The sequence below is a fragment of the Heliangelus exortis genome, chromosome 1 (assembly GCF_036169615.1).
Source record: "Heliangelus exortis chromosome 1, bHelExo1.hap1, whole genome shotgun sequence".
NCBI lineage: Eukaryota > Metazoa > Chordata > Aves > Apodiformes > Trochilidae > Heliangelus > Heliangelus exortis.
The window spans coordinates 123,631,737-123,652,492 of NC_092422.1; the positions used below are offsets into that span (position 1 = coordinate 123,631,737).

The 20,756-nt window shown below is 42.0% G+C and overlaps 1 protein-coding gene and 1 long non-coding RNA gene across 2 annotated transcripts; one reads left to right on the forward strand and one right to left on the reverse strand.

Moving 5' to 3' along the window:
- Window positions 1-900: 900 nt before the first annotated feature.
- Window positions 901-2,688, reverse strand: LOC139805966 (uncharacterized). Its single transcript, XR_011730065.1, has 2 exons — window positions 1,488-2,688; window positions 901-1,102 (listed from the first exon to the last, which is right to left on the reverse strand). It is a non-coding gene; the product is annotated as an uncharacterized lncRNA (long non-coding RNA).
- A 788-nt stretch (window positions 2,689-3,476) lies between these two features.
- On the forward strand, window positions 3,477-16,549 carry NDUFA12 (NADH:ubiquinone oxidoreductase subunit A12). The gene is made up of 4 exons (XM_071765006.1): window positions 3,477-3,636; window positions 7,769-7,851; window positions 8,800-8,887; window positions 16,277-16,549. The coding sequence occupies exons 1-4, from the start codon at window positions 3,548-3,550 to the stop codon at window positions 16,455-16,457; spliced, it is 441 nt and encodes a 146-aa protein (XP_071621107.1). The 5' UTR covers window positions 3,477-3,547; the 3' UTR covers window positions 16,458-16,549.
- The last annotated feature ends 4,207 nt before the right edge of the window (window positions 16,550-20,756 follow it).

Here is a 20,756-nt window from a genome sequence, read left to right on the forward strand (position 1 = left end):
TGGTTTTTAGTAGAATTAAGAAAAAGAATTCCAGTTGATGTTGCAAATGTATGTTCCACAGTTGTGAACCATTGCAGAGTAAATTTACATAACTCCATCCTAAGAACAGAGGGAATGGCAATGGAATAGATCATATAAATAGTTTTTCCAAGGTAAATGTAAATAGTGAGTTACTTCGTAGATCAGTTGATTTTTTGCACTTTTTGAGCATCTATGAATGTAGTATTTTTAAGATAATTGTACCACTCAATAAAGCTCTTTAAATAAAAAATATGCAGGATGCAGTGAGACTGTTGTGGGCTACCAAAGTCAAAGGAAGTTTCATGACATCCTAGATTTGTTTTTGAAAAATATGTTCTTGCTTGTTCACTCTGAAAGAAATAACTACTTCATGTGTTCACGTTGGAGAGAGTTTTTTTAGGCCTGCCAAAGAGTTCTGTCAGTAATTCTGTGCCATTTACTTGGACCAACATAGAAAAACAAGTTAAATGTATTTGGCAAGAGTTTCTGAGGCAGTGAGGTTTAGTGTGCTAACATTTGGGAAACAAAAAGCAACATCTAACAGTCTTACACTTTAAAAATATAATTTAAAAATTCTTATGGTACATGAGTTTCATAAGTTACTTGAGTGATAAGACAGGATTTCGGTGCTGTCCCCCAAATTCACCCCCAAAAATTCTTAGGAAGATGCTATACTTGCAGAACACTGTATTTGAGTGGGACATTTGCACCAAGTTCATGGAGAATTTTGAGTAGTAGGAAGATTCTCTTTTCATGTCCAGTGACCAAACACATTAACAAAAGCAGTGTAAATGGATGTCTTGGGACTTGAGCAGTTATGAGCTAATGAAATGCCCTGCAGATATCTGACTTGACCCAATTAATGGAGAAAAACAGTACAAAGGAAAATCAAAATGTAATTTAAATATACTATAAAATGTTTGTGCTGCTAAGAATATATTTCCACAAAATCTTCTGTGGAAAATCTTAAGTGTCACATTAGGAAGCTGATCCCTCCTTCCATCTTTGTGGCATAATGCCCCACTGTCCACAGTGGTCTTCGTCTATGTGGATCGTTGAAGTGGTCCAGATCATTTTAGCCCTTGGAAAAAAAAACAAACAACCCTTGTTATTTCACTGCCAGCAAAGAAATGCTCATGCAATGATATTCTCAATCAGTGAAAATTATCCCAGTTACATGAATCAGGAATAAGTTTAGAAATTGTTTCAAGAATTGAGCCTATCGCATGCTGCAAATAAAACTATATTTATTTAATATTTTATGTTCTGAGAAACAGAATATAAATATGTTCTTCTGTGTGCTGAAGCTTGAGGCTTACCACAGAACAGTTGCTGTGATTAAAAGATACAGCACAGAGGACAAATTAAATAAAATAACAAAATAACTTGTGTTCAAATTAAAAAAAAAAAAAAGAGAGAAACCTAGACCACTAGACTTTATGTTGAAGTAAGTGTTGTATTCCCACCCTGTGAACTTTTTCCCAGTTTCGTTTCAGGTTTAACACCACCTGCTTTATCTTTCCCTTCAGCTTGTGCATTGTCCCTTCCCAAATCCTCAGTTCTGGCAATGTCAGCTCCCACCCAGCAGTCTGGTCTCTCAGCACTGACTGACATCAGCTGGGCCCCACTGACTGTCCAGTGCTGTTTGCAACACTGATGATGTGTTTCCTGGGTGCTTTTCCAAGTTCTGCCAATTCTCACAAGGTACCATGGATCTATTTTTGGCTGGCCTATGTAACCCTAGCCTTGCAAAAGACAATGAAGTAAGTAGTTTCTGCACCTTGCCACAACTACCCTTGCAGAAGCAGCAGTAAAGTACTCCCAGTGTTCACAGCAGGGAGATCAAAAATGTTTCTTGCTGCTAGTGCAGTACAAGGAGAAGGCAGTGAGACAGGGCAGAGAAGGTGGGGTGGAGAGGTGGACAAGGTAAGAGAGAAATATTTCTCCATGGCCTACTGGAGTTTCAAAAAGCCAGGGAGAGGGAAGACTGTTAAAGCTGTTCCCTGATCATCACCCACAGTCTGCACGGGGTGAGATGTAACCTCCTCTTAATACTAAATTTTTGTCAAAGCAATTCTGGACTCTTCACTACCAGTCTTGGTAGCCTGTCAACAGGTCTTGTGAGTACTGTGAAATAAGGGCTCAACAGCAAACATTTCTATTAGAAAAAGCTTTTTTCCCTATCCTGAAGTTTCTTCTGTCTTGTTTTAATTCACCTCTGAGCAGTAAGCAAATGCTCTTTTTATGGATGTAGGCTTTGCAGATTGGAAGCCCAAATCTCTTCAAAGAGTGTCTTCTTCAAAAAATAACCTTCAGCAACCTTAACAAAGGCCTTAAGGATCTCACTGGATGTTTCTGGATAGCTGCTTGTTTATCACAAACAAAGCAACCCACACACCAGCTGCACCAGGAAAAGTCTGCCAGTCCAGGGAAATAATCATCCCCTTGGATGGGTAGGCAGTGCCTGAGATACCAGGGTCCTGATCAAGAGGGAGGCTGAGATCCTACGCCAGCAGAAGGTTAGAATGGCCAGCAAGGAGGGACATGGGCATTTGGAAATCATGTGTTTCCATGAAGTTCTACACCTACAGCCCGGTGCAGAGGTGGTCAGAGACGTCAAACTGCAGGCTCCAGGGGGCTGCGGGAGAGTTAACATGGGTGCCGGAGCCACATTCATAGAATCATAGAATCATAGAATTGGCTGGGTTGGAAGGGACCTCAGAGATCATCAAGTCCAACCCTTGATCCACTACCACTGCAGTTACCAGACCATGGCACTGAGTGCCACATCCAGTCTCTTTTTAAATATCTCCAGGGATGGAGAATCCACCACTTCCCAGGGCAGCCCATTCCAATGTCTGATCACTCTCTCAGTAAAGAAATTCTTTCTAATGTCCAACCTAAACCTCCCCTGGCACAACTTGAGACCGTGCCCTCTTGTCTTGCTGAGAGTTGCCTGGGAAAAGAGACCAACTGTAGCCGCCTGGCTACACCCTCCTTTCAGGGAGTTGTAGAGAGTGATGAGGTCTCCCCTGAGCCTCCTCTTCTCCAGGCTGAATTCCTCATTGGAGTGAACCACAGGGAACAAGGGATAGCTGAAGGGCTTCTTGTGAGGCTGAGGGAGCATCAGGAGTAACACACACGGCAGCTGGGCAGGGCAGCACCGTGTTCTCAGTCTCCCTCCTCGCCCGTCCTCACGGGCAGGCAGGTCAGGGAGAGCCACGGCGAGCCTGATCCAAGCCGGACCGGGCCAGGACGGCTCCAGAGGCCGCGACCAACCAGCGCGGCCTCCCCTTCCCCACAGCCACCCGCAGCGGCGCCCGGCCCTGCTGGGGAGCGGGGGCAATCCCCGAGCTGATGGCAGAAGGCGATACACCGCTGGGACACCGCCACCCCTCTCCGGCACTGGGCCAAACGCGCCGGCTCTGCCCCGGAGCAGGGGCCGAGTCCCGCTAAGGGTTGGATAGGAGGGGCGGCCCCGGGCCGGAACAGCGGCGGCGCCGGGAGCGGGCGGAGCCGCCCCAAGATGGCGGAATACGTGGAGGTGCTGAAGCGGGCGTTGAAACACCTGGGCGGGCACGGCGGACTCCGCGGCGCCTTTTGGCAGCTGATGAGGTAACGGGGCGCCTGGCGCGCCCGCAGCAAGCGGCCAGGGGAGTCCCCGCTCCCACCTCTCCGCCCCGCGGGGTCACCTTGACGGGGTCCGGCCGGCCGGCCGGGTCGCGGGCGCCCTGTCCTGCTCGGAGTCGGCGGGGGTGGGGGGACGGCACGGGGCGGCCGCCGATCCCCGCAGCACCGGGATGGTCGGCGCGCTCTGCGTCAGGGCGGGCGGTGTGCGGGCCCGGGGGGAGGCCGCCGCCTGCAGCTCTCCGTGCGGTGCCCCGAGGGGCGGAGCGTGGCGGCCCTACCCGCAGTCGGCAGCGGGTACTGGGGTCAGAGCGGGCCCCAGGCGGGGCCCGGTGGTTGTTCTCTCGTGTGTAGGCATTTTCGTGGGTTCTTCAGTACCGAGCTGCCAGTATTGCCCAGACAGGTTGTCCCCGTGTCTGACGTTTTTCCTTTTCCAGTACCTGAAGGGCTTGTAGGAAAGCCGGGGAGGGACTTTTTAGAAGGGTATGGAGCGATAGGATAAGGGGGAACGGTTTCAATCTGGAAGAGGGTAGATTTAGATTAGACTGTAGGAAGAAGTTCTTCAGTATGAGGGTGGTGAGACGCTGGCACGGGTTTCACAGAGAGGTTGTGGAAGTAACAGTGTTGGCGGCCAGGTTGGATGGGGCTTTGAGCAACTTCTTTAAGGTCCCTTCCTACCCAAATTGTTCGAATGATTCTTAGTCCTCTTGCCACAGCCATGTTTGCTGTGGTCTGGCACAGCAGACCACCATCATTCTGGCCTGATGGCTGTGGACCTCCTCTATTTGGTGGCAGCTTTCTTGAACTGTCTGTTGTGCAGCTCTGAAAGCTGTGCTGCTGAAATCCTGTAGTGTAAAGCAGAGTTAATTCAGCTCTCTTGCCAGCAGTAATTCTTTTAACACCTCAAACTATTCATCTGCCTCTTTGGCAACAGGTTGTCCTGTGACGGGTTTTGGATGCCCACTGGCCCCAGTGGCATTTTCTGAAGAATTAGTGACAGCTGTTGTTGTCACTAGTATCTGAGACATATCTGTGTACTTTGTTCCCTAAGCACAGATCCACATTAAACTTTTTTCTGTTTTTTTTTTCCCCCACTCACATTTCATCTCTACCTTGGAAACGGTTATCTTGATTTGTGTTACAGTGTGCTTGAAGCTCCTCCCTTATAGGAGGAGCTGCAGATGTGCTAAGGTATTCTTTTCCAGTTAGACCCTTGATGAAATGTGGGGTAGAAGGCAGAATGGTACATGATCCGAATCGGGCAGTGTCAGTAACCTGCATTATCTTTGTAGCTGGTCTTGGAAAAGTAATAGAACATTTCTACAGTGAATGTTGTAAGCCTCACCACCTAACCAAAAAGCCTTTTCTTAAGTGGGAAGTCAAGAGGTGCAGAACAGAGCGGATTCACAAAGGTAAAGTTCCCTGCTGCATATCAAGGGTCTCTTATGCTGGAGTAAACCAGCCAAGCTTTCTGAGCCTTCTTGAAGACTTTTTTTGTCCAGTTATCATAATGACCTTTTTTTTCCCCTGTTATTTATTCTGTTTAATTTGATCTCGTTTGAACAATTTAAACGTATTTTACACAGCTGCTGGTCAAGCCTCATCAGTATTTTCATACAGTGGCTTTAGTACTTGTTTTGTTTGCTGAATACAGCTCAGTTCACCAGGGATATCCTAGGATAAGCTTGTCTTTTTTTCTCCAACTCTCACTTAATTGACAGCTCTTTATTACCTTCCAGGTGACATCCAGGTGTTTTCCTTGTGATTATACACATGGTGCTTCAGAAATCCTTAGTCTCCAGGTGCATCACCTTGTGCTATGGCCTTGACACCACTGAATTTCAGTCTCAGTCCAGCTCTGAAGGCAGTGCAGAACTTCCATACAGCAGTATGACCTTCTTCTTTATGTTAATATCATAATCTGTCAGACCCCTGCACTTCCTTGAGGTGGTGTTTCTGTTTTGGTTTTGTTTTAGTCAGGAGCCCTGTGAAGTGTTAAACAAGGCTACTGACATCAATATTCTTTGTGGAGCTTCACTACTAACTTTCAGTCAGCTCTGTATTCTTTTGACTGAGCATGTTGTCTTCTTCCTGTCATTCAGGGGATTGCCCCCTTTACAATTATTACACCATTTTAGACTACATATTTTATGATTTTCTCAATTCAGCTTGACTTTTAAGAGATCTCAATTTTGACGTTGTATTCCTCCTAGCTGTGGTGACAGGCAACTTACAGCTTTTGCATCCACAGTAGAAAGCAGCTCACATAGGCCTTCCTCTTGTAAAACTTTTTAGAGGGAACCTTCAAGCTGTTAAGCAGGGTAAGTTAAGACAATATATAATTTCCATAACAAGTATTTTACTATTATTATTATTTTCTGTCATCCCCTCAAGATGTTTCTTCCACTCCATTTTCCTTCTGAGTCTGTAGCTACTACACTGGAAGTTCTCAAGAAGACATGGAGCTGGGGAGATAAAGGTGTAGAACAGATTGAGTATTAGTTTTCACCTGAGTGCCACTTCCTAAGTGCATTCTTCTCAAGGAGCTTTTGTGGATCAAGAATCACAGTCGTGTTGACACCTTTCTACTATGCAGAAAAAGAGAACAAGGGCAAAGCAGTATTTATTTTTTTTTTTCCTTAAGAAGACCAAAGTTAGAAGAGAGGTATGCTAGGTGGATAACTGTACCAACCACAAACATAGCTTTCAGCCACTTCACCTTTCAGGTCATTGAACCTTCCATCTGAGCTTAAGGAACAAACTTGGCACTTACAAGAAGAGTAGTTAAGTTGTCTTGCAACAATTAGTATGCTTAAGAAGTAACTGCTGGTAGCTTGGGAAACTTATTTACCCAAGTCACAAGGCTCTTTCTCTTCAAGAGTTTTATTCTGAATTTCCCTGCTTTTCTTTATGTGCTTCCCATTAAGGAGATGGGAACACGTTCTATGCAGTAGACATCAAATTATTAAGAACCTGAGTGCCTAGAAACATCCTCCTTACTCAAGACTCAGTGAAATCACTGGAAAATGTCCTCTGGAAGCCATAAATACGTCTTACTGTTTGATACCAGTATTCAGGGCATGAAGTCAGGACAAGAGTATAAAAACCTTCACAAGAAAGGTTTAGGGAAGAAGGAAGGGAGAGCAGCAGTGAAATGTCTCTTTTTCTGAAGCTGTGAGCTTGGGCTTGAATAGCTGACCTGAGTCCCCTTGGGTCTTTGACAGAGAAGAGCTGTGTCAGAGACTGTTGCTGTCAGGGACCACAGAGGGCTAAAATGAGTACCTGGTGATGATCTCTTTCATGCTCCCTGGGAGAAAAGGCAACAAAAACTTATTTTTGTTTATTTGTGGATTATATAGTTTAACTCCACACTAAGGAAGGGTATGTAAGCACATCCCTCCTGTCACTTGGGACTGCGTTGAGGCTGTGTATAATACTACAAACATAAAACCTTTGAGAGTAATCTTTTCCTTACGTAATTCTGCTTGGCATAAGTGTCATTAAAAAGAAAAAGAAAGATGCAGATCTGGGGGCACAAGAGCACTTCAGTAACTTTAACATTCTATTGGTAGTGTGTAAATCATTTCAGCTTAGTAATTGATGCATACAGTGATGTTAAAATGGGTTCTGTATAAAGAGTTGAAATTGGTATATACCTTATCTGGGTCTCCTGCAGTGGCAGGGTAAAATGCTTGCATCTTTCACAGTTACACAGAAGTAAAGAGGGTAACAATTTGGGGTTTACAATGCATTTCCTTGGCAAGCAACTACGGAGGCTTAAAATATCAGTGTTGTCTGTGCCCACACAGATATATGAGATCTCCCAAGCTGCTTCAGCACTGGCAACTCAAGCTGAAGTGGTAGTAACAAGTAGTTGAGAGGGATGGTAACATCTTCTACCAAGTGAATTAACATGTGTCTCTGGGACTCCCTTCTGTAATATTCAAAGTTTTGTGGGTGTTAAATTGTGCTACATTGCAGAGTTGCTTTATCTTCCACTGTGAAGAACTTAGCTTTGCTTTTATGCGTTAAGAGTTTTCATTACAAATTTTTACCAACCTCTATCACAACTTCATACTAAGATGATGTAAATTCAAAGTGTTGTTTTGGGAATTCACAGGGTCAATGATTTGAAGACAGGTATGCTGGTAGGAACTGACAAATACGGAAACAAATACTACGAAGACAGAAGAAATTTCTTTGGTATGTGTGCTAATGTGTATCCATCAGTATAGATTGTGTAGTTTCTGCTGGCAAAGTAGAACTTGTTGCCTGCCTGACACTTGTGTGAGTCTTAAAGAGGGGCCTCATAGAAGTGCTTTGACATCTTCAGTCTTTATACTGCCTCCCTCAATTCATTTGCAAATGTAGTCAATCTGACATAATAAATATGGGATAAATATAAGATAGTCAGGTGCTCTCCATACAGGTATGCCCGTATGATAATGTGATTAAGAGCTGAGTTTGGTCCCTGAACTAAAAGCTGGTAGCTTAACTTGGGGGGAGGCAGAAAACAGAACTGCCTTTAAAACTGCCTGACAGCTGTGCTTCCTGATATGATCAGCTCTGGGCAAAGAAACACAGGTTAACTTAAACTTCCTATTACCTTAAGTAGTAGAATTTTAAAAAACATTTGTAAAGTATTTAAGAAAGTAGTATCTGAAGCAGTGAAGGTGATACATAAGCAATTGACACACTGGTTAGACCAAGCTCTGCCTGCTGTGGGCTACCTTGTAGGGTACCTGGGAAAAGCAGAGATGCTGGTAAATATTGCTTGGTACTTATATATATGGCTGAGACCTGGTTTAATCTTATGTTACTAATGGCAATGTTCTTTTGGAAAAGACTTCCTAATGAGAGGGGAAAAGGGGTGGCAAAAAGAAACCTGTCTGAAAATTCTGTCAGTACTTGCTTCCTCCTGAGGGTGTTATATTCAGCCATGTAAAAATATAGTAATGGTGGAAATACAGAAGGCTTAGAAAAATAAAAGCTCTACTGACTTTGAAATGAGTGTCCATAATGGTAGATACTTATAATGGTAGGTAGTTTTAGTCAAAATACTTTTTCTTGTGTTTTCCTGAATTCTCTCCTTTAAATGAAAATGTTCTTTTTTCTTTACTAATACAATATTTCTCTTTTTGTTTAATTAAGGTCGACACAGATGGGTCATCTATACTGATGAAATGAATGGCAAAAATACATACTGGGAAGTTGATGGAAGCATGGTGCCCCCTGAATGGTAAACCATTTAACTTAATATTGTGAGCAGATACCAGTTGTGTGATTGCTTGTATGTTTTCTTGTATAACAAAGCAGGTTTTCAGATTGTTTGGGTTTTTTGTTGTGTTTTTTTTTTTTTTAATAACAAGACAACTTGTATGATAATGAAGTTTTATTGCATGCAGCTGTCATATGTGACCAGAAAGTTTCAAACCGGTTATTTGTATTTTTGATTTTGAGCTGCATTTAAAATCTTACATTACTCACTCTCCTGACTGTAGCACTTGCTGGTTCAAATGAGAAAAGCATTTTGCCAGCCAAATTGAACAGGTAAAAGCAGTCTTCCAGTTTTCCTTGTTGGTTGTTATTCCTTAAAGGTTTGGCAAAGCCTACGATAGCTAGAAATTTAAAAATGTAAGGCAATGATAGAACAGCATTTCTTAATCCACAACCATTAGCAGCATAATTCTTTCAATTGATATAAATAGATACTCTACAAGATGATGAACAGCAAAGAGCCAGGATGCTCTATATGTTCACTGCTGCTTGTCTATGATTTTTCTCATCTCTTCATGCATTTCAGTAATAATTCTAGGACAGTCTTGAGTTTCAAAAGGTCTCTGGCCTCACAGCTGTTAATCTCTGTTCTGCCTTATATAACTCAGGAAAAACAAACATCAAATAAAGGAACAGCTTATGCTAGCAAAAACAGTTTCTACCCAGTTCTTGAGGAATGTGAATAGCACTTCAGACACGGAACAGTGAAAGGTGATACGAAATAAGAGGTTCTTGCATAGACTGAGCATAAGTGAATGCTGAGTTTTATTGTTCCTGTGATAGATGTTCTGTGCCAAGATTAATTACCTAAACTCCTAAATTGTGGCTCTCATGAGAACATTTGAGCAATGTGTGGGTAGACTGTCTAAGGAGTCAGTTTTGTTTCAAATTCTCCCAGCCTTAAAATTATGTTTAATGCAGTTAATGGTTTGGGTTTTGATTCTGGTTTTTTGTTTGGTTGTTTTTTTTTTTTTTTTTTTTGGGGTTTTTTTCCCTGTCTTGTCTGGTAAGAGCTTAATGGCATTGCTTTTTAGAAGTAACATTAGAATCTCCAAAATTAGCATGTTCAGCCTATGTGGGCCTGCTCCTTGTTATCTGTGTAATGGTTGTCTTTTGTTTCTATCCTTTCACTGTTAGACTATGCTGGTTTTCAAGACTTTCCTTATTTTGAGTTTTTGTTCTGTGTTTTTGGTTTTGTTTTTTAATTTTTGCTCATGCTTATGTGTTGCTTATTGTGCTCTTACAAAAGTCAGCAAAGGGTTTCCTCAAATAAGGGTTTCCTTATTCTTTGATAAAGGGGAATTCTCCCCCTCTACTCTCCTCTTGTGAGACCCCACATGCAGTAAGTACTGTGTCCAGTTCTGGAGTCCCCAGCATAAGAAGGACATAGAGCTCCTTCAGTATGTCCCCAGGAGAGCCACTAAAATGATCAGAGGGCTGGAGAACCCCTCCTATGGAGACAGGGTGAGGAAGTTGGGGTTGTTCAGCCTGGAGAAGAAGAGGCTCTAAGGTGACCAGTTTGCTCTCTTCCTAGGATAAGGGCCAAAAGGGTCATAGTTCTCTCCATCCACCCTCCCACCCACCTTGAGAGAATCAGATTTGGATCACAGGCAAGCTGAGGCCCACAAGAAATGTCCTGTGTGGCTTTGTTAGTAAGGTAGTGTGCTTAAAGCAGTGTAAAGGGTTTTTTTCCCCTTCGTCAAAGGCTGCACAGAGTAATGAAATACTGCAGCAGTGCTGCAAGAGGATGATCTGGGCTTTATGGGGATGCCAGGTTGAGTTAAGTCCACATTATCATACAGCTGAAAAAGAAGTGTGCCTTCCTGAGGAGCAGGAAGAGTTACTGCCTGGAGTCATGCAAAGTGACACTTCCTTTCTGATTATTACCAGGAGGAATCGTGTAAAATGTGGCTCTTGAGCAGTGGAAGAGCAGCAGGAACAATCAGACCTTTGAGGACAATTGGAAGGAATTGGGGCTGCTTAAAAAGGAGAGGAAATTACCGTGGGTATAATCTTAAAGCATTTAATCTCTTGCAAAAGGGAAAGGCAAAGTCAGTCTGTCAGAAAGAGATGGGTAGAATAGGAAGCTGTAGGTTTAAATTACACAGGAAGTGATAGAGTGGTCATTACTATTCTAACCACTAAAAAAATCTATTTATTTCCACTGGTGTAACTTGGTTTGGGAAGATGAGGAAGCCAGTCTTCCAGAAACTCAGTAACAGCTTAAGCAGGAGGCTGCTGGGAGTGACATGGATGTAGCTGATACTTCCTTGGGTCTGAAGCATATGCAGACTGTCTAAATCCCCTCCAGGCTTTTATTTTTTGATTCTTTGATCCTCACAACTAAGGGTTTGTGGATGTTTTCCACAGAAACAAGGTGAGGGGTGAAGTCTGAGTATCTTGCTGTTCTTAATGCATTTTGGATCAGAGGAGAAAGAAGCATTTTTCCCCAAATCATTTTCTGTATCAGTTTTGGTTTTCAGGTTATGCTCACATCTCATGCAAGTGTTCCATGTGTGTCTGCTTGTTCCTGACATGGAGTTCTCTTTGCTGTTCAGCAAAACTGATACTCTTGTAGCTGGAATTGGGAAGGTCCCAAGTTTGCATTTGAAGGATTCTGGGAGACTCAGCTAGAGTCCACAAGGGAAGGAGTGGGGGGATGTTTGGAACCCAGTTCTCCACTTACAGCTGGGTTGTGCTGTGCAGTAAAGCTTCCTTTTGAGACCATATGAAAACAAAAGCCTGATAATGCTGCTGGATGCTAGAGGTGTGTTTCTCTTGCATCACCATCCCCTTTGGTGGCTCTCCACACACTGTTCATTTACCATTCATGTAATGAATGTTCTAATGTAATTTGGTTTGTGTTTTGGGCAAATACTTTGCAAAAACAAATTGACAACTGGTTTATGTATACAGACTAGTTAAAAATAATTTGTCTTAATATTTTGAGTGTGGGACATAGTTTTCCTTTCGCAGGAACACTTCCTTTTGCCAGCATTGTCCTGTGTGTGTGCAATGTTTGTCCCATACTTGGATGTTTGTTTTCTTATGGTGCAAGTCTGACATCTTTGGAAAGAGCTTTGGGATTGTTAGCTTCATGTAGTTAAATATTTCCAAACTAACTTCCCTGTAATAGGCTACACCTCTCTGTTAGTTGATTTGACAGCTGAAGAAAGGAGAAATGTAGCATCTCTGATTTAAAGTGCCAGCATCCTAAGAAATATAGAAAAATGTGCTATTCTTCTGTAAAACTGCTGCTTCTTGTGTCTGCCAGTGAGGGAAAACAAAAAGATTTAATTGAAAAGGAACGGGGGGAGTAAAATTTCCATTCTTTCAATAGCTTCATAGTACATTTGTGAGTTTTGTAGCTAGACTGAGTGCTAGTGTGGTGTTTTCAGGTAAATGGAATGCTGTCTCTTTACTAGACAGTGGTATCTTACTGTAGCTTGCATGAGAAGTCAAAGTAATCTCACAAATAAAACCATGTTGCTTGTCACTTTTTCCTTCTCTTCCTATGCATAGACCTGGAATAACAAGTGAAGACTATCTTTAAAATTAAAAAGCTTCTTCTATGCTAGTCTAAGTTAAATCTCTGATTCCTTAGACACTTAAGGTACTTGGCAAAATACTTTTTGCCCTTTGATTGTAACACACATCTTCACTTCCCTTTTCTCTTACCTCACTGTGGATCATTTTTTTAAATAAGTGCATGCTAGCAAGTTGGAAAATGTCCTGAACTTTCATAGACAGTGCCTGAACCTTGTAGATGCACATATGGTAGGAACTTGGGAGTTTGTGTAGCACTGGTTCTTGTTTGACAGTTTTTACATCATATAATTGGCTCTAGTCCCTTGTAGCTTTAGTTTGAAATCTTCTTGCTTTAAAAAAATTGTCTAAGACTTGGGAGAAAATTCTACAGTCTTTTTGAGAGCATTTGAAGATGCTTTGAGCTGCCTTTTATCTGTTTACCCAAGGAAAAGTCTGGAGGCTTTGCTAGCCTCAGTCTGCTTGGTAGTGACTCTGCTCTGTGATTCAGGAAGCTGCTTCAGCCTTTTCAGAGCTTCTGATTTGCTTTGCTCTGTGTAAATTGTCTGCTTCTTTCTAGGTTTTGTCACTGATTTCTTTTGAATCCTGTTTTTCCATGCCTGGATTTATAAGCAGAGTTTGCATAGAAACCTGGTGATCTGCAAGATGTCAAATCTCTTTATTCATGCTGTTCAATGTAGTGCATGAAAAGCTTTTCTTGAGCATCTGGAAGTAGAGTCTATGAGACATTTGGGCTTCAAAAGACTCTTAGAGGGAGGCTGTCAAGGAGCAAGTCTTCCCATAATGAAGTTTTCAGGTTTTACATATTTTGCATAAGTGGGGAGTGGGAGCTTTTGTTTGAGAGAGCAAAGTCTGCAAATCTAAATGCTTTTTATGATATGTCACATGTTGGGTTTCTAAGGGGAATCTGTTGTGACCAGGCTTAAGCCCCGAAGCTCCCAACTGTATGGGTGCTTAATAGTGGATGAAGTTCTAAACAAAGTTTGGAAATCTCTTTAGGTAGTTTAGTACCTGTGCCTGTACTGACATCTCCCATAGGTGAGTAATTTCATTTCTGTTTTTCAGAGAGAAGATGGGGTTTAAGGATTGGTTTTGCTGATATATTTAAATTTTAATCTGATTTCATATTGATGTAATAGAGCTTCTGAAAATCCTGAAAGTGAATATATTAATTACTCTAAAATTTTGTGTTTTAAAAGACTATATGAATTTAGTTTTAGAAAATGTTCCAAAACAGTAATTTAAATGACAGAATAAAACTGTTCTATCTTCTGTTTACTCATCTAAGTTCAATGAGTAAATTACATATAAATACTATAATTATAATTATATAGCTATATATAATTGTAACATATAATTATATTTAATTATAAACATATAAAAATATATAATTGTAATCTATTTATAACTCTATAATAGTTTACATGTAGTTATAAATATTATAATTAATATATAATTATATTTTATATAAATAGTGGTGTTTTTTTTCTCATTTTTCAAGTGTACAATGTAAGTACACTTGTAATGTCAGAGGTGCCAGACATAATCATCCCTTGAAATCTCACTGATTTTAACCAAGTTTTAATAGAGTCTCATGCACCACATCCTCCAGCCTTTCATTCGGGGCCTTCATAACTCCATTTCTGTCTGAGAAAACAATTTTTTGTTTGTCCTGTTGCTGTGCAGGACTCCTGGGGGAGCAGGAGGACAGTGAGCCGTGGTGGCAGGTGCATAAACAGGGTTTTGTGTGCAGAATCCCTGTGCACCATTACCCAGCAGCATCACCAGGTGAAGGTGTGTGTGCTCAAGTTGCCTCTGTATCTTATGGCAAACAGGTTTGACAAACTGAGGCTGCTCTGGAGTGATATTACAAAGCCTTGTGATTTGCAGTGCTTAAGTCACTATTGGCAGAATGATTATTGACACGTGGACTGTCCCTTCCTCCCAGGTCACAAACTCTTGTGTTTCTTTGTGTGTTAGCAGTGGAGAGCTGGCATGTTGGGTATGAGCATGTGATCCCACTCCTGTCAAGATAGCTGTCTTACAGCTTCACTGCCAACTCTAAGGCTAGGAGACATGATGTATCAAGGCAGTGTGAAGCTCACTAGTACACAGGATTCTAGCAGATGTAAATTGGGAAAGAGAATTCACATAAGGTCAGAGCTTTGTGTGATGTGGCCAGGACATTTCAGAGGCTGGTAATAATACCAGGTTTAAAATCAAGCAAAGCCTGATTCTTTATCCTCAGTGTGATCAGTAATGCTATGGGGCTGGCTTCTTCCAAACAGAAATCATTACCCAATTTTATTTATTTTTTTTTTAACAGAAGTAGTGGGAAAGTATACTGTATCTACAAAGGAGGGCTGGGGGGGAAGGAAGAGGCATCCCCCTTCCATCTGTGTTGCATTGGATCATTTCATCTGACATGTATACCTTTCATAAGTGGAAGACTTTTCCTGTAGGAGGCCATTCTTTACCTCTAAACAAGCTTTTTCTTATTACTTTTAAAGTATCTTACAGTTCCATCTGGTTTGATATTGAAACCAGTTTCCTGGCAGTCTTTAGTCCTACAACCTGTAGCTCTTGCTTGGGCTTCTTGTTTATTTTTTCCTTACAGAAAATGAACATATGGCTGACTTTTTTTTTTTTTTTCTTTTGAGATTTTGTTCTAAAGTTATATCCAAAGTTGTGGGTTTTTCTTTTTCTGAAATATATGTCTAGAAACTGTTTGGCTGACAAGATACTCAGCCTTCTGTATTGCTCCTCAGATTTTGAATTCATGTCAAACCAGGACAGTCAGTCCTGTATCTGTTCCTTACTACTTTTATCACAATTTTGTTTTGCTGTATCAATTAAATGTGCTGGATTTGTTGCTGAAGATGCAATTTTTAGTCTAAATTTTTAGTCTAATAAAAAGCAGAATAGGAGACTTCTTAATTTTAGATCAAGTCTTTGGCAAAAGCTGGTTAACAGAAGCCTCAGTAAAAATGTGTGTAAGCTTGCAAAAAGTCAAACTCACTTCTGTCATAACTGCATGCATGCAGTATGAAGCACATGTAAACTGGGTAATAAAAGTTACTCAGGTAAAGTTGCTGTGGGCACTGAAATAGAAATAGGGTGAAATCAGTGTAGTTGATCCCTGCTATAGTGTTTCAGCAAATTGTTAGAGAAAATACTTTGATTGATCATCAATATTGTTTGCCCAGAGGAGGGCTGACATTTAGTTCATAGATAAAGGATAATCACTGTAATCACTTCATAATTACCCCATTACTGACTGGTATTAATCATTTTATTGTGCAGTCAGTAAACGTTTATGTAATTGTTTTAGGTGATGCTGAATCATTTGTATCCCAAGTGGTAACCTCATGAATGTCTTGGAGTTGGTACTGAAAATGTGCAGTGTAGATTTCTGGTAATTAAAAAACAAGATAATAAAATTACCATCACCAAAAACCCAGAAAACAGAACAAAACCTTTTGGGCTTGTCATTTGTAGTGCCTTCCTTGACCTGGCTGGCTGGTTAAGGCCATACAAAGACGTAACAATGAAATACTTTATGCCCAAATACAAGGCATACAGCAGAGCAGGAAATTCAAACTCGGGTGTGCTTTCAATTTTATTTGTGTAATTACTTTAAGTCAATATCCTGCGGTCTCGTTCAAAGTCAGACTGGATTGAAGGGATGGGATTTTCTCCCCTCAAAATAAATAACATCTCTTCAGAGAACCCTGGGGAGCCAGGAAGAAGGCTTGTTAGGATCATATAATGTTCCTTAGTAACAATGTGTCTTTTTCCTCTCAAGGCATCGCTGGCTGCACTGTATGACAGATGACCCTCCAACTACTCACCCACCAGTTGCTCGTAAATTTATCTGGGAGAACCATAAATTCAATCTGAGTGGCACTCCTGGACAGTACGTACCTTACTCTACTACTCGTAAGAAGATTGAAGAGTGGGTCCCACCTACAACAGCTAGCAAGTGACAGCAACAAAGAAGTCCAACTTGCCACAGCTTTGGCTTTCAGTCTAAATTGTATTTTAATAGGTTTGTTCAAAATAAAAGCCTCCTATAACAGCTCTAGTTTGGATTATTGAACTGGGGGAAAACAAGTGAGAAAATATTGGGAAGAGGTAGAGGACAGAGTACATGACAACACGTAATCTCATCAAAATATTTTTGTTGTATTGTCAGTGACTCTTGTTTTCACAGAAGTGGCCCTTGCTGTTTTTAATAGAGTTACCATTCCTGTAATTTTCATGTCTCACATTTTTACCATTCAGCAGAGTGCAAATATCAATTTGAAATACAGGATTCTCATCTGTAACCTCTGGCAAATAATGTAGTATTGTGGTGCTATTTTAGGAAGCCATCTCTTTAAGTATGTTTAAGACAAGTTGGAGAAAAAGGCAAATGGAGGGTTAAAGTTTTTATTCATAAATTCTTTGTGTATGCATTGCTGTATCACAATATAAAATCTGTAAGGTTACAGTAATCATAAGACATCTCCCCCCCCTAAAGGAGCTCAGCCATAAGCAGGCACCAGAACTGCTTCCTATCGCTTCACAATGGCACATACCCTTCAGTGCACTGGTTTTGGACCAAGCCCCTCCAGTGGAGAACTTACCTAAAATTGCCTCTCAAGTAGATGTGTAAGGTGTCTTATTTGTTTCCATAGGACTAATTGGTGCCTCACCATCAAAAACCTACTGAAACAAACTAGGTGCAAAGATTAGACTCCTGTCACAAAAATATTTTTTGTTGCTTCTCTGCCACCGAGATTCATTTTAAGATGTTTTCTCAGATGTTTGGGATGGACTGCTTGCCCTGTTGTGATGTGACTTGAAAGGTGTGTGATTTTTGGGAATACACACTTTTTTGGGAAGTAATGAAACAAAATGGACCATAACCTAGTCTGAAAAATGTGAAGTTTACAAGTTCATGTTTGAAAGAGTGTTGTCGGAGTTACGTGTTTTTTCTGTATCTTGCAGTAGGTTGATTCTTCTTCCACCCTGCTAATACTTCTCAGCAGAGCTGTCATCTCCACAAGGACTCCTGCATCTGAAGGATCTAGGCTGTAGATAATTATCCGTGTTGGGATGCCCACCCAGCTCCTCACTCACTCTACCACCTCAGCTGGGTGGGGAGAAAATGTAAGGGTCAGGGGCTGATACTAAGATGGAGAAACTGCTTGCCATGACAAACAAAAAAGACTCGACTTTAGTTTGTTGCTAGTTAAAATAGATTTGCCTAATGAGAAACAAAGGCCAAAAAAATGTAAAACACCACCTTCCCTCCTTTCCCAGGCTCAACTTGAATCCTTCATTCCTGACTCTTCTACCTCCCCCTGCAGCAGCACTGGGGAATGAGGAATTTGGTCAGTAGACAACAGCTCCTCTTTGCCACACATTTCCCCTGTTCTAGGGTGGGCTCTCTCCAGGGGCTGCAGCTCCTGTTGGGAAATACCTGCCTTCCCTGTCGTGGACTCCTCCTGGGGCTGCCACCAATCCCTGCTCTAGCACCTACAGCATCTCCTCACCTTGGTATTCACATTACTGCTGCACCTTTCTTTTCCTCTCTGCCTGTGCAGTGTTTTTGTCCTTTCTTAAATAGGCTTTCCTGCAGCACCACGGTTTTGGCTGAGGGGCTCAGCTGTGCCCTGGGGGGGGTCTCTGGATGGAGCTGGCTGGAACCAGCTGTGTCTGGCACAGAACAACCCCAGCCTCTCCTCCCAGAGGCTCCTGGAGCCCCCACTGCCAGCACCTTGACAATTACACACAATGCTCTAACCTAGAAAAATCATTGTTAAAGACAATTAAGAAGGTGTTTGAATATATTGTTTGCCTGCAGTTGCTTACTGAGAATTAAATACCTACTTGGCTTCCTAAAAGCCACCCCAGTGGCTGCTCTGCTGCCTCTGTGCTGGCTTCTTTTCCTTCCCATTCACACCTGCCTGGGTCACTTAAACCCCAGTTGCTTCCTTATGAAATCAATTTCTATATTAATTCATTATTTAAAGGTGGATGGTTTAGCTTTAATTCCTTTAAATGAGCTCTAGTCTTTAAATTAGTAGGAAGGAGCACTTACTGAGGTCTCCTAACCTACCTAATTAAGAAAGGATAATGTTTAATTTACTTTAAGTCAACAAAAGCACCTAGTACAGCTGAAAAGCAATTTGAGCCATACTGAGCAGCCTGTGTTGAAAGGAGTCTTTCAATGTTTTTGTCTTGATAGATTATTAAGCTTCAGAACCAGGTTTCCCCCAGCGCTGTTGAAGACCTTCATTACTAACACTGCTCCATCCATGCCCTACAGGCACAAACCTGGGTAGTGCAATTAAGTCTTATTAGTTTTAGCCTCCATTTCTTTTTAATGCCTTTTCTACCTATTTCATTCCTCCCCCTTTTTTGTCCTGTGGATGCTTTGGATTGCAGCCTAAACACTTTAGGAGGTACAGCTGGAAATAAGCCTCTGTATTCAGGGGACAGATAGGGAGGCAGTAAATTTTCCTGCACCTCCTCTGCTGAAGCCATAGAACTGATTTGTTCTTTTGTCAGCTGAAACAAAAGCCTTGAGGGAGCAGTTTTGAACAGCTTTGTGTGCAGCAATACTCCACAGAAAGGTGGGAGAATGGGCTTGTCCTGCCCCACTGGACTGGAGCAAGCCTAGGACTCTAGGTCAATTTGGAACATACCATCAATCCCATTTCTGGAGAGAACAGAAACCCACTGATCCTGCTTGAATCAGCAGGAGCCACAGATGCTGGATTTTAAATGCAGAATTTCACTGGCTGAATTTCACCTTATAACCTTGCTTCTCCAAGATAGATCGCATGAGGCATGCACAGGAAATAAAGCATATGCTGAAAAAATCAGCAATCTTCTGCAGAACTCTCTGTAAACACTTTTGAGATTAAGTCTTTTTTATCAACAGCTTCATTCACTCATGAAAGTTCACCTTTGCAGATGACATCTGCCTCAGTATCCAAGCTCAGTTGCTTTCCAGTCTAAATGACATTTTAAATGCCAAGCTGGCCGAGTGTCACAGCAGATGGTGTCTTCAACCAAGTGCAACTGAAACACTGACAGGAATATTCCCCTTGCATATAATGTGAATTTTATAAGAGGCAACTTCGTGACATGAGAACTACCCCATTAAGAAAACAAGCACCTCTTCCAGGAGTAGTAGAGTGCTGAAACTCACTTTTCTTTTAACATTGTCTTTGCTGGTAGCTTTCCACAGCCCAGGGCTACTTTGCTGTAGCTGCCTCCAAGTTATTGCTGTGCTGTTGGCATAAAATCATAGAATTGTTTTGGTTGGAAAAGACCCTTAAGGTCATCAAGTCCAAACATGAACACGCCCAACTCAGCTACATGCTTTGGGGTGTATTCCTTCCATCCTCCCTCCTGGCTCCCTGGGGCTGCACCACACTGCCCAATACAGCCAAAAATGGCCCTGAGGAATTGGGGTGGAGAATGACAGAGGAAGAACCTTCAGGAGAACACTTCCCTGTGTGAAAATGCCAGCAAGGAGGGGTCATTGAATGCCTACCACATCCAACCCCCCTTCCAAGTCAGCATTGCATGGCAGGATATGCTGCCTGGTCCCCATCACAGGGGAGAGTTGTATCAAGATCAAGATAGAGAGTTGTATCAAGATAGTATCAATTATCCCCAGGTCAGTAGAACATTGCAATAACACAAGTGGGCACCATCAACAGGATCCATTGTTGGCACACCAGTCATTAAGCCTCCAGATTGTGACCCTAAGACCCAAAAATTGCCCTGGGTGCACAGGTCTGGAGCAGGAGGAGTTTGCCTCTTAGACAGAGGACCCGTGGTGAAGTTGAGTACAAACAACAATGATCTGGAGACTTGATACTGGCTGTGATGTTCAAAGCAGCTAATGAATCAACTGCAGCTCTGTTTGGCAAAACATGACTTTGCCAGATGAAAGAGATGGAGGGGAGAGGCAGCACCAGCACTACACTGAAGAGCTTGCAATAAAGAGTAAGTATTTCATCACCATTTTGTGCTAGAACAAAAGGAGAAATTTTGGACAAGCGGGGATATCCTGGGCCATTTAAGAAAGCTGGAAGGAGAGGGGAGGAAGCCTTGTCCTTTTCTGCCCAACCTGTGCTGTGCTACTGACTCCTACCCATGAGGGCATGCTGAGCACATTGAGACACTCAGCACTTCGCACTTTATGTCATGCAAACTCAGGCTTCAATTTTGGGATATTTTCTACTAAGGTTGGTAGTGGGAAGCAGTCTTGAGTGGGAATT

Excerpts from the sequence above, each read along its gene's own strand:
- NDUFA12 (XM_071765006.1), top strand. The coding sequence starts at position 3,548 with ATGGCGGAATACGTGGAGGTGCTGAAGCGGGCGTTGAAACACCTGGGC. Across the intron at positions 7,852-8,799 it reads AGACAGAAGAAATTTCTTTG|GTCGACACAGATGGGTCATC; the intron begins GTATGTGTGCTA and ends TGTTTAATTAAG. Across the intron at positions 8,888-16,276 it reads AGCATGGTGCCCCCTGAATG|GCATCGCTGGCTGCACTGTA; the intron begins GTAAACCATTTA and ends TTTCCTCTCAAG.